The sequence below is a fragment of the Xyrauchen texanus genome, chromosome 3 (genome assembly GCF_025860055.1).
Source record: "Xyrauchen texanus isolate HMW12.3.18 chromosome 3, RBS_HiC_50CHRs, whole genome shotgun sequence".
In the NCBI taxonomy this organism is placed as follows: domain Eukaryota; kingdom Metazoa; phylum Chordata; class Actinopteri; order Cypriniformes; family Catostomidae; genus Xyrauchen; species Xyrauchen texanus.
Window position 1 is genome coordinate 5,116,446 of NC_068278.1, and position 14,413 is coordinate 5,130,858.

The 14,413-nt window shown below is 35.5% G+C and overlaps 1 protein-coding gene across 1 annotated transcript; it reads right to left on the bottom strand.

The window, feature by feature from the left end:
- Positions 1-499: 499 nt before the first annotated feature.
- vps33a (VPS33A core subunit of CORVET and HOPS complexes) lies at positions 500-14,413 on the bottom strand. The gene is made up of 13 exons (XM_052104592.1): positions 14,270-14,413; positions 13,929-13,994; positions 13,646-13,773; positions 12,255-12,441; positions 11,896-12,012; positions 11,134-11,308; positions 10,787-10,980; positions 10,518-10,644; positions 9,845-9,912; positions 7,586-7,723; positions 7,149-7,286; positions 1,618-1,786; positions 500-1,314 (listed from the first exon to the last, which is right to left on the bottom strand). The coding sequence occupies exons 1-13, from the start codon at positions 14,369-14,371 to the stop codon at positions 1,121-1,123; spliced, it is 1,803 nt and encodes a 600-aa protein (XP_051960552.1). The 5' UTR covers positions 14,372-14,413; the 3' UTR covers positions 500-1,120.

A 14,413-nucleotide genomic window follows, 5' to 3' on the forward strand; every position in this document is an offset into this window, starting at 1 on the left:
CTGGATTCAAACACAGGGGTGGTAGTTAGCGTCTTTACTCGCTGAGCTACCCAGGCCCCAATCAAAGGAACTGTTCTTGAAGGATGGGCAGTTAGATACCTTTGGACCTTATCTAAAAGTAAATCTTTCATTCAAGAATTTTTCAAATGTCATGGCTGTTAGTTTATGGTGATAACAGCTTGAAAAGAACAGTTTAATATATATCGGATGCAATGTGTTAGATGTGTGTTATGTGTAAACCCTGGAAAATTATCATATATTTCTAAAGTGTGAACGTTAATAGCATTAACTTTCATCATAAGACCTCAGGGAAGATAATTAAATGACAAAAAATAGCACTTCATAACCCTTTTAAATGTAAACCATTTCTTTCTACTTTGTTCTTCAAAACACTGCACAAAAACTTAATTTTATAAATCTGTACAATCCATTAATAGCTACTAATACAAACCATTTAAATGATATGCTCGTAATTTATATAAGACAAAAGACTGCTTTACATAGTAAAATGACACTTTAATGTGCTGCCTCACTAGTATTTGGAACAGACATATTGTGACATCTGTGTATCTTCGCATGCCTAATTAGTATGATACACCATATTTCTTGTTGACTCAAACCTTTTTACTTGAGTTGAGAGGATACACTTTATAACCAAAAGCCACCTAAACACCACAACCATATGTGATTGTTGAACATTTAATTGCAAACCATTGGCATAAATAGGGAGTCCTCCCTTTGCAGAACAACTTCCACTATTCTGGGAAGGTTTTATGTTGAAACTAAATGTACATTTAGACAAGAGAATCAGTGTGTTCGCAGACTGATGTTTGGTTATGGGAATTGCTCGAATTTGGTATATCAATTCCTCTCAAACATGCTTCCAACAATATAATCCATTATTTAGATAAATTAGTATTATAACAGGCAATGGCAATTTCAAAACCACAATCAGAACTTGTATCCACAATTATCTATTCACACACTGAAAATTAGTTTCAACAACTGCATCAATATAGCTTGCTGACATATATGCAAAACATCAAAGTTTAGGCTCATGAGGGACAGATGACAAGTAGCGTCTGGATAATAGCGAGATCCTACAGCTTGCAAAACAGCTTTAGGGGAAATTTGCTTCAGGGTGGTCAATGAGAGTCTTTATCCAGCTGGTACCATTGATAAGTTTGGTGGTTGCAATAATGTACTCTGTCCCACTATCTTCCATCTGAGATAAGAACCGCAGAGCAGCAATTTCAGCATATGTTACACCACCAAGAAAGAACACAAGAGTGGTTCTGCTTTCTCCTGGCTGACCTGGAAATTAAGGAGCAGACACAATACACTCCCTCAATCACAATATCTCACAGAAATACATGAAATGTCTTTAATTTTATTGATTCTACTGTATGCAAGATATAGCACTGCATTAATCTTGAGGATCAGATGCAAATCATTTTAGCCACAGGGAACAGTGTACATATAATTTGACTGTGGGCTAAAATTTTAGAAGCATTAGCTCAAGGTAATCACTGATGAATGAGATTGGTAAAAGATTTATGGAGTTATCGAACAAAAATGATCATCATTGCATAAATAATGTTAATGTTCAAAACTTGCGTTTCTTGTGAAGGCCTGTGGGAAGCTGCTGTCTTTCCTCAAAGTGTGGACCAGGCAACATCTTTAACACCTCCTCTATGCTTCGCCAACCAGGACGTGCTAGCACTTGGGTCAGACGTACACTCAGTGGAGCATAACCACTGTACACATATGAGATGTCGTTGGGGTTCTAAGGGAAATTTTTTAAAGCATTAGCTTTCTCAAATCCACAAGTAACAGTCCTGGAATGTGCTAGTTAACTGGCAATCTAAAAATTATTTGTTTTTTAAAGGGAACTGATTAGAGCATAATATTATAAGTCAGGCAAAAATAACATGTACTCCGACATACTTGTATCATTGACTAATTTCTTTAAAATATGATAAATCTTTTTTATTTTCAGTTGTAAAAAAGGGAGTAGCCTTATACAGGGTTCGTACATATTTTGACTAGTACATTTCCATGACTTTTCCAAGAACTTCCAAAACTCAACTTCTTTTGCAATGTTTTTAATATTTATACTCATTTGTGAAAAAAAAACATTTCTGCACTGTTTGAATAAGTCAAAATATCTGCCTTGGATTTTTTTTAATTTTTATTATTGTTGTTTTGTTTTTTGCTTGTGAACACATTGTATTGCTTCATCTTGTTCTCTTCCCTCATCTTTTGGATGTCTCACAGTAAATTTTGGAAGTTCTCGATTTTATTTTGACCCCAGGTGTGGTAAGAATAAAAATGGAGTACCTACATGACGCAGTTTGTCGCATATTTTAGTGCTTCAAACCCAAACAGCTGAGAACATTTCAGTAAATACAGTAAATAGGCTATATACAGTATATATCTGCATTCGCATCAGTTCCAAATACATCTGTCAATGTTAATAATTACAGATTAGAATAGAAATAAATTGAGAGAAATTAACCTAAAACAGACACCTTTCGAGTTGGGTGTAGGAGAGCCCTTACATCAGCTGTTGTTATGTTACACTGATGTAACACTTGACAGAGGCAGCCAAGGGAAAGATCAAGGAAAATAAGCACATCTTTTGTCATGTTTTCCATTAAAACAGGAGAAGCGATATACACTCACCTAAAGGATTATTAGGAACACTTGTTCAATTTCTCATTAATGCAGTTATCTAATCAACCAATCACATGGCAGTTGCTTCAATGCATTTAGGGGTGTGGTCCTGGTCAAGACAATCTCCTGAACTCCAAACTGAATGTCAGAATGTAAAAGAAAGGTGATTTAAGCAATTTTGAGTGTGGCATGGTTGTTGGTGCCAGACGGGCGGGGCTGAGTATTTCACAATCTGCTCAGTTACTGGGATTTTCACACACAACCATTTCTAGGGTTTACTATGGAATGATATTCCAGACATTATTCAAAAGGAATTGCAAATTGTATTTGCAATTGCGTTTTCAATTTGTGGACGCATAAAATGTGACATATTCCAAACGCAATTGCAAATCGCGCATTACCGTTTGCATTTTCGTTTAAGCGAACGCACAGTGACTGCCAGATTTCAAATGGAAAAGCAAAGTCCGTTTGCAACTGTGTTTCCCATATCTTACAAGTTTTGGCCTGTCATATTTAAATAGCAATTTCAATTACCACGTCTGATTTTTCACTTTCTCAGCGTCGCGTATGTAGCCAGCCAAAACTCAAATGGAATACTAATTCCCTTAGAATTTCCATTTCCGATGCCTTACACAGAAACCTGTCAATCAGGGTCAAGGGTGGGATTATGCTATGGGGCGTGTTTGTCTTGGGAAGTGACATCACTCACAGTCTATCAGGATCAATAATTAGCACTGCACTTTATTCATCTATAATCTCACACTGGACTGTCAACATATTCTCCTCAATATACTACTTCATAGATATATATATATTTCATATACTCCTACTTATTGTATTGTATATTGTGTGTATTTTTTACTGTACATTGTATATAATTATTGTGTTGTGTAAGTATGTGTACATTTGATTTGTAAATTGTTTTGTGTAAGTATGTTGTTTACTGTAATTGGTATATGTCTCGTCACTGTCATGACTGCTATGTTGCTCGGAACTGCACACAAGAATTTCACCTACTGTTGCACTTGTGTACATGGTAGTGTGACAATAAAGTGATTTGATTTGATTGATTTGATAAACCGGCGTCTGTTCAGGGCATCACCTCTTGACCGTCGACTGTGAGTGACGTCACTTCCCAAGACAAACACGCCCCATAGCATAATCCCACCCTTGACCCTGATTGACAGGTTTCTGTGTAAGGCATCGGAAATGGAAATACTAAGGGAATTAGTATTCCATTTGAGTATTAAAAATCAGTTATTTTGAATTCTTATAATAAAGGTGGCTTAAATTTCATTGATTTTGATTCTCTTAACAATACCTTGAAAATTAATTGGCTTAAACGTTTCCTTCACAATCAATCTTCTATTTGGAGTATAATCCCAAGATATATTTTTTCTCAATTAGGAGGTATACATTTTCTTTTAATGTGCAATTATTCAATTAGTAAACTTCCTGTCAAACTTTCCAATTATCATCAGCAGATGTTTATGGCTTGGAAACTTATTTACAAGCATAATTTCTCACCACACAATTTTTTAATTTGGAACAACTGTAATATTCTTCATAAGAGGAAATCTTTATTTCTTGAAAACTGGTTCAATAATGGGGTGATATTAGTAAACCAGCTATTTGATAGTGAAGGTAATTTATTTATTTATTCCAATTTTGTTTCAGGATACCAATTCCAAGTATCTAGTAAAGAATTTAATATAGTTTTCAAGGCCATCTGTATGCTGTTTAGAAACAATAATAGAGCTACAGTGACTTCTGTTTCTCCCCCTAGCCCTGAATCTACTGTGGTTGGTTCTATTTGTTTTTCAATACATAAATGCAATTATAAAATTAGGTCATTATTTTTGGACCCTGTTACTTCAATTCCTTCCTCCATTTCTTATTGGAATAACCTTTTTGATGATATTAAATGGTCATATGTTTGGTCACTTCCTCAGAAATTCTAACTAATAAAGTTAAAGAAATATCCTATAAAATTATTCATAGATTTTATCCAGTTAAATACTTTTTAAAGAAATTTAGAAATGATATTGATACTTCCTGCTCTTTTTGTGAAGCCTCCTCTGAAACTGTTGATCATTTGTTTTGGGAATGTCTTTTACTCGGTCTTTCTGGAACAATATTGATGCTCTGATTGTCCAAAAGGTTTTATGTAACTTTTCTTTATCATATAGACACATTCTTTTTGGATTTTATGTTAAAGACAAGAATCTAATTAATGCATGTTTTTGTATAAACCTTCTTTTATATATTGGAAAGTTTCATATCAATAAATGTAAATATATGAAAAGTAAACCCCACTTTAGCTTTTTCAAAGAAGAATTGAAGATGTATTTAAATACAATTTCAACTTCTGTTAACAAGAAAGCAATGAAAACATCCAGAATTTGTGCCATGTTTAATATTCTCTCTTAATGTTTTTTCTTTTGTGCCCTCTTCTTCTTTTTTTTTCTTTCTTCTCTTACTCTCTTTTCTTTTTAGACTATTGTTGAATATATTTAAATTTCTTTCACATTTCCTCTCTTAATGTATTCTGAACCATAATTTCTCTTTTGTTTTGAAAGATTGTTTATATTTCTTGTATGTATGGTCTTGTTCTGTTTGTTAATATTGCAATAAAAAAAAAAAAAAAAAAATAGTATTCCATTTGAGTTTTGGCTGGCTACATACGACGCTGAGAAAGTGAAAAAGCAGATGTGGTAATTGAAATTGCTATTTAAATATGACAGGGCCAAAACTCGTAAGATATGGGAAACACAGTTGCAAACGGACTTTGCTTTTCCATTTGAAATCTGGCAGTCACTGTGCGTCGTTAAACTGAAAATGCAAGCGGTAATGCGCGATTTGCAATTGCGTTTGGATTATGTCACATTTTATGCGTCCACAAATTGAAAACGCAATTGCAAATACAATTTGCAATTCCTTTTGAATAATGTCTGGAATATCATTCCATAGTTTACAAAGAATGGTGTGAAAAGGGAAAAACATCCAGTATGCGGCAGTCCTGTGGGCGAAAATGCCTTGTTGATGCTAGAGGTCAGAGGAGAATGGGCCGACTGATTCAAGCTGATAGAGGAGCAACTTTGCCTGAAATAACCACTCGTTACAACCGAGGTATGCAGCAAAGCATTTGTGAAGCCACAACACGCACAACCTTGAGGCGGATGGGCTACAACAGCAGAAGACAACACCTTGTACCACTCATCTCCACTACAAATAGGAAAAAGAGGCTACAATTTGCAAGAGCTCACCAAAATTGGACAGTTGAAGACTGGAAAAATGTTGCCTGGTCTGATGAGTCTCGATTTCTGTTGAGACATTCAGATGGTAGAGTCAGAATTTGGTGTAAACAGAATGAGAACATGGATCCATCATGCCTTGTTACCACTGTGCAGGCTGGTGGTGGTGGTGGTGTAATGGTGTGGGGGAGGATTTCTTGGCACACTTTAGGCCCCTTAGTGCAAATTGGGCATCGTTTAAATGCCACGGCCTACCTGAGCATTGTTTCTGACCATGTCCATCCCTTTATGGCCACCATGTACCTATCCTCTGATGGCTACTTCCAGCAGGATAATGCACCATGTCACAAAGCTCGAATCATTTCAAATTGGTTTCTTGAACATGACAATGAGTTCACTGTACTAAAATGGCCCGCAGTCACCAGATCTCAACCCAATAGAGCATCTTTGGGATGTGGTGGAACGGGAGCTTCGTGCCCTGGATGTGCATCCCACAAATCTCCATCAACTGCAAGATGCTATCCTATCAATATGGGCCAACATTTCTAAAGAATGTTTTCAGCACCTTGTTGAATCAATGCCACGTAGAATTAAGGCAGTTCTGAAGGCAAAAGGGGGTCAAACACAGTATTAGTATGGTGTTCCTAATAATCCTTTAGTTGAGTTTAAGTGTGGGTGAGAAACAGATCAATATTTAAATCTTTTTTTTTACTATAAATCTCCACTTTCACTTTCCGAAAAGGACTTAAATATTGATCTGTTTCTCACCCAGTGTTTGCAATGCTTCAGAAGATCTATATTAAACCATATATGGAGTCATATGGATTACTTTTATGCTGCCTTTGTGATTTTTGGTGCTGAAAGGTCTGTTCACCATTCACTTGTAATGAAAGCACCCAGAGAGCTTAGACATTCTTCTTAAAATCTTCATTTATATTCAGCAGAAGAAAGTCAATACACATCTGGGATGGCATGAGGGTGACTAAATGATGTCAGAAGTTTCATATGAGTGAACTACCCCTTTAACATGGTACATTATTACATAAAAAAATTCAAAGCATTAATATGTTAAAATAATATTATAAATTTGACATTTACCAATTCCTTTACTTATGAACTTGAGCAATCATGGCACTCATAGCTCTAGTTTACAATGTTAAAAACTTTATCTAAATCCATTATACTTTTTCATGTTCATATCCTTTTTCATAGACACACCTGTTCATTGGCATCCTCCATCCATAGTTTAAGGGTTTTCCTAATTGTAGGGTAGTTGTTTCTCATGGTGTTTTGAGGTTTGAGCAACCCAACTTTTTCCAAGTTGTTGAGAGTCAGAATGTACTCGAAACCATAAGTCTACACCAAAGTACAAACATGGTAAAACATCTTTAAACAAATCATTTTAAACATGAAAATGTCAAGCATTTTTCAACATTATGATTATAATGCCTCTTAAACATTCTTCTATTCAGATCTTACTGTATATGGCTTATAACAGTTATCTATACAGCAATCATTCAATCCAATACCAATTTCCATCCAAGAGTTTTTCACTTCCCTAAGGTTGAGGACTTAGTGGGGCTATTTGAAACATGAATTGAAAGAAAAACAAAATGTAATAAAAAAATCAAAATCACAAACAAATTCTGCCCTACCTGAAGGATCTCCCTCTTATAGTAGTCAAGAACTTTCTGTTTGAGACCATTGTTGCAGACAGACTGCATGCACACCAGCCGCAGGATTTTTATAAGTGGGTCCTTTTGTGCAATGCAGTCTTCTATATATGTGCTGACCTAAGAAAACATGACACATTGTCATATTATTCATCACCACAAAGACATTACCCAAACATACTATACTTCACACAATTTTATTCTCTGGGAAAATAATGTTGAAAACACATTTCTTCTTTCATAATGTTTAAATGTAATCCAAATGCAGTTTTGCCAGGTTGGGCAGGTTCCCGCTACATTGACTGATTTGATCACATCAAGGGAAGGTGGAAATATTCTGCATTGGACAAAGTGCATGGCTGTAATGAAATCTGACTTCACACCACACTTCAGAGAAGAACTAATGGACGATATCAGTGAGTCACCTTATTCCCTTTATCTCGATGAATGCATGGACATTTCATTGAACGATCTTCAAAACGCCTCCTAGATCATTTAATTTTAAGCAAAACGCGCATAAAAATAGTCCAATGTAAACCCAGCGACTGTGGCTCAAAAAGATGCTCTTAAACTGCACTTTAACATGGTTTTAAGTACAGAACACTTCTATACTGCCCAGCTATTAAAGACCACTCGATGTGGACCTGGTAACACATTCCTGAAGCAATTGGGGGAGAGTGGTTTAGTGCCTGATATGAAGGAGACAACTGCATCACAGTGCATGGATTTTTTTTAAAGAAGCACCAATGCTATAGTCACCAATTTATGTTCTTGCCGGAGGGTGCCCCCAAGTAATCAAATGCATAAAAATGTGCCACAGACGAGTGGTGAAGAGCAACTATGCCTGCTCCAACACTGACTAAAGGGAATGAAAATAATGTATTGATGTCTATAGTTTTCATGACTGGTAAGAGGAGGATTCACACTACCTGGAGTGGCATATTGGAGCGGCTTTGGACAAGACGACAAGATAGTGTAAAGAAGCCGCAAATCCTGTCAATTACATGTATATCAGCACCATAGAAAAATAACTATCAATCATACAGAATGCAAATAACAAAAAATTAATTCTTGTGGATGTCAGAAATATAGTTGCCAAACGTTAACTGCGCGTACATAGATGAAATTAGATTTCATTAGTATAATATCACGCAGTCCCGGGATCAGAGCTTATGGCTGACGCTCCTTAACTGGAGCTCATGTGCAAATGTACCACAAAGGTAAGTGCATTTTTATGCATGCTCCTTTTGTGATTGTGGATTTGCCCTAGACCAGGGGCAGGCAACCTAGGGCAAGAATGTCTGCATTCGCACACTGTCACGTGATCAACAGCGAGAGAGGAGTATGTATTTTATTCATACGAAGTCCCTCACACCTGCATGAGGCATGCCAATCTACTGTTTGTTGTAATCCTTTAATAATAATCACGAAGCATGTTTTTTTAGTTATAAGCTGAAAGAAAACCTAAAAACTCTTAAAAAAGTGTGACAACTACGCTAGGCAACAACAGTCGAGTGCAGCACGTGCAATATCATTCGTGCTTCATGAGACTGTGTTATCGCAGAGCTTCACTTTTGGCGAGTCATGCAAGTAAACCTGTCCGCTTTGTTTTTCGGTCACATAGAATGATGACAGCTGATATTTCTTTGTTTTATTTGTTCCTTTTCGCAACACATGATGTCAATAAGAAAATACTTATCAATGTTTGAAATGTACATCCAAGCTCCTGAAACCACAATAAGGTGACTTTCAAGCTACATAATTAAGGGAAAATTGCAAACACATTAAAAACACAAAGTCTGATTCAAAATCTCAATAAAACCAGGAAATAAACTCGAAACTTAACTTTTACAAAATGTAAGATTTACTTGCTTCCATTTAAAAAGTAAAAAAGGTGATTTTGAAGCACACTTTGTTATAGTCTACAGACCAATGCAACCCCCCTTTTGAATGCATGTGTAATTTTTTTTAAATAATTTATTCAGTTTATTCGAGAAGATACAAATGATATATACAGAACTGGCAGTTTTCTGGCAGTATATGTTTGGGTGGGTTGGTTGGAGTGGGCGGGATTATGGTTTGGGCCGTTCGTTGACCCAACCTGGCAACACTGTACAAAATATTTAGAGGAATCATACAAGTCAGCTTTTTACCCGTATGTCCTTTCACAGCTTTTCATCATGTCAATTTTCACATTTATTTTTCAATGGATTAAATTAGACAACGAAGAGAATAAGGCACCTTGTCTGTGTCTACTCCAGTCATAAACTCTTGTTCAACTGTCAAACTGTCAAAGAAGACTTCTGATGCTGAAACACAGAAAATACATTTTGAATGCACTTTATAATCAGCGAATTAATGCTTTTGGAACCTAAATATTCCCTGAAACAAGAGGTTTTTTCATTTTTCCAGGAGAAATTTACCACCATTTTAAATTTGGACTGAAAAACTTTAGATCTCCAACAAGGCTGTTTATCTAATTAAAACTAGGCATGTGTCCTGATTAAATGTTATCATAAGAAATGTGTGTGTATAAATATATATATGTCTTATTATATATGGTCTTATTTCAGAGGAACAAAAATCATGTGCGTTATATGTCGAGCTGGGATAGGTTCTGCCTGTGCACGCTCAGTGATTGTGTGCATATTCAGCTTGATTGGATGTGTTTGGATGTGTTTGGATGCAGCTGGTGGAATGCCTCTATAAAGTCCAGAAAAAGTTTGTCAGATGGGTTTAGCATTTTGTGGTACCAGTGATGGGCAATTAATGTCACAGTAACAGCAGCAATTCTTGCGTACTGGCAGCTCTTATAATGTGCCAGTATGGTATCCTTTTCGTAAAATGATCAGGTGAATTACAAGCAAAATCCAAGCAATTACTAGTGAATAAGACCCAATGGATTCAGACTTACTCGTTATATCCTTAATGAGTTCAGCAATGGAGGTGTGATTAGCCAGCGAGCTCCGAGCTGCCTGCATGTGGGGCAACTGGGAAACAAACTGTTTGATCTCCCCAACAGTTTTTGCATTGTGTCGTTCCTAACAGAGAAAGGGACTTCAGTTTAATGATATTATAGCTCAAACTGTTTTTAATTTGTGGAGATAAGTGGGGTGCTTATGATTTATTTGAATCAATAGTTTTTAGCCTCTCCCTACCAGACGGTACACAAAATGCTCATACCTCAAATGCAGCTGATATAATCTTGGCTTTCTTGCTGAGAGCAGCTCCAACAGCATTAAAGTTCTTGTCACGAATTTCTGCATACAGCTCCTCAGCTGAGTTGAGTTGCAGTTTTTTGGGCTCGGTGGGGAGATCTTTCCCACCTTCTCCCTGTTTCTTCTGTGAAAACTTCTCAGGCGGGAGTTTCACATAACCTGTTAAAGTAACCAAGGTATGGAAGAACACTGTTGAAAGAATGAGGGCTTTTACATCCTATTTAGATCTAATTTTATTAGCTATTTCTAAAGTATTTATTTTACACATTCTATTAAACCACCTCCAGTTGCACACATTTTTAAAAACTTTACCATTGGTGATACCAAAGATCTCATCAATTAGACCCTCATAAGTAAGCTGTGTGGATAATGGTGTTAGCAGGTCCACGTTGCGATCCAACAGGAGGAGGGTATCGAACACAGGAAGGACCTGAGTACAACTCCCCGCAAACTCTCTCTTCATTCGCAACATCATGTTGGCCACATGCTATGAAATGAGACAGCCCAAAATTGAAATGTACCGTTAACGTCCTTAATTTACACAAATTGTTTGCAGAAATGAAAAAACGAAAAAACAACGAATGGTTGAAATGGTCATTCAAGCAATCAAGCCCATAAATTAAAGGAATGATTAGACCTATGTTTCAGCAGTGTCCTAAAGAGTGATATACTATGATTCATTTGAACATAAAAAATAAATAAATAAATAAAAAGTTTTTCATATTATACATGCGGTTTTATGACCTCATTTTAATTTAGAGACTTCATATTTGTACTTTAAAAAATGTATTTGTCATATCCCACTGAAATTTACTAAAAGGCAAAAAAGTTATTAAAAATTATGGAAAGACATTAAAATAATTTAAAAATACCAAAGACATACACATTGTTATTATCTTACATATGTATGAGAGATACTGTAAAAAAAATTATATATATGATATTAAAAATCCAGTTAATTTTTCCAATTGTGTTTTTGAGAATGATCAGAAAATCATTCTCAAAAATATCTCTGAACAGAATGCTGAAAAATTTTGCCAAAATAGCTGTGTTAAGCATGCTTTTGCTACTCACCCTTGCGCACTGCCCTTTGCCAAAGATCTGGGGTATTGTTCCATAAAGTGCTTGCAAAGTCATGAGGCCCTTGGCAGTGTGATACAGGCTTGTCTGATCATTCTCTAAATAACATTCCTTTTCAAAAAGAAAGTAAACAGAATAAAAATGTTTATGCAAATGTATTACGGTTAATGTCTGTATTTCTCACATTAAGCTTCTTAAGGACTGCACTTTAATTAAATTAAAGCCATTTAAAACTATTAACATTAACACAATTACCAATAAGTCTCCTAAAACATAATCCTGATCTCTGTTATCCTTCTCATATGCTTTATGAATATATGCCCAGTATACTGAAAAATGAAACTTCCTTTTACCCTAAAGGAGCTCTCTGACTCCATTGAAAGAAGATCTCCATCATAAGGGATAAGGTCCAGAATGTACTCATCAATGTTTGTAAAAGAGTTAAGAATCCCTTTCTCCTTTAGCCGCTGTTCACACAGAAGACTCCGCCGAGGAACAAAAAGGATATGGAACTCCCGTGGTGGTTGTAATTTATCCTCACTGCAATGTAGGGGGTTTGAAATCTTCTTTAAATTCAATGCCATTGATTATGATACTGCATATAAATTCATTCAACTGATCTTAAGGGTTAATCAATTAACCATTTGGTTTATCTATATAATTTAAAATGCTTTGATAATTTAATTTGTTTGTAATGTATCAACATCTAAATTTCATGTTCAAAACAGGATAACCAAACATAAATGAATTTGTTACAGTATTACCAATTTGCCATAAGCACAATTGTTTACAGTATTACTGCATACATTCAAAGTGTGTGTATGAGCAGTTGCAAATGGGAAGCAGAGCAGGATATGCTTCAAGGGAGAGAAACACTCAATGACATTGTATACAACAAGCCTTTCAGAGTGGTCAACACAGAGATGTAGGAACTTGGCCGAGCAATTTTAACCAATGAGATCTGGGCCATCATCAACTAACGGCCTAACTATGGCAGAGGCTTCTAAAGCTATACAATTCTTACAGTATCACTACAGCCTTTGGCTTTCATAGACAGAGGATGTCATTTACATTCATAACTTCATTGATCACACATTTTGAATACACATTGAGTTTATATTACAGGCATTATAAATTTACAGTAATTTGGTTAGGCAATGTAAATGTATATTCTAATGTGACTTTACAGCACTGTAACCTTTATTAATTCAACATCTATAAAGTACATTTTAAACATGTATCTCACATTACTAACGAAACAAACAGACTGTTAAAATTAGAACATTTAAAACATTTTGTTGTGTTTTGGTGAATAAACCAAATGTTCTCATTGCATGTCACAATAATATCAGTTTCTGAAACAATGATTATGTACAGTCCTATTGAAAGCAGGTGTTCTAATTAAAATAGGTTTTGAATTAATGTCTAGCTTTGTTACAAGTGTGCTCAGTTTGATTTTGTTCTCAGAGTTTTGATTATTTGCCACTTACCTATCAAAATAGTATCAAAACAATTAAAAATGAAACTATAAGTTAATATAACATTAGCAACACATTATGGCTACCCATTTTATTTACTTTTGCTACGCCAATGAAAACAGGTTGGTAACAATGTTGGGCAACCATAGTTAAACAACAATTCTTTTGAGAGAAAACCAACCTCAGTACTTCAATCTTTTTCATGATTACATACAATTGTTTGTGAGGGTTATAAATATAAGGATTTTTATAGAAATGGAACTAACCTTGCAACATTTTCTGCAATGATGTCCATCAGTTCCAACTTTGGTCGAACAAAAAATACAATATTCTTGACGGCAGCGGATGGTATACGTCCCCCTTTGAGGGTGAACATTTTCTCGACTTCATGCTCCTTTTTTAAAAAATGCCATTAAAATAAATGCCATATTGGAGAAGAACAAGACAGACATCAAAGCATTAACATGGGTAATGAAAGAGTAAAGAGCATCATATTGAAGTTTAGGTTTGTTTTCTTTTGCTCTCACTCTTGTAAACATATTCTCTCACCTTCAAAAGGGAATACTGAGCAATTAACCCGAAAGGTCCAGTAAGATACTCGTCCCAAACAATGGCCTTAGTAAAAAGACAATTGAAAAATAATGAAAGTGGTAAAATGAAACGTCACACATTACTGCAAATGGAAGAGTTCAAAATTGAGACACTATTGCTGAACAATAATTGAAGTAATAATCGTTTTATTTCGCAACAGTAACACAAATCATATAGTTAATTAACGTTGCAGTAGGTTTTGAGCAAATCGTGTGTGATATATATATGCGGCACTGTGACAACAGGACCACGCAAGCGAAGACACTTGTTTGCATGTATCTTAAAGCAAATAACTTTACCTTGCTCCCCGAGCATTTATCTAAAAATTCCCGTAAGTCTTTTCGTGCAGCTTCCCTCAAAATGTTTAAGTTGACTCTTCCGTAAGACAAATGTGACGCCATGTTCGCTAAACCATAATCATATGACCGTCATGAAGATGTCAC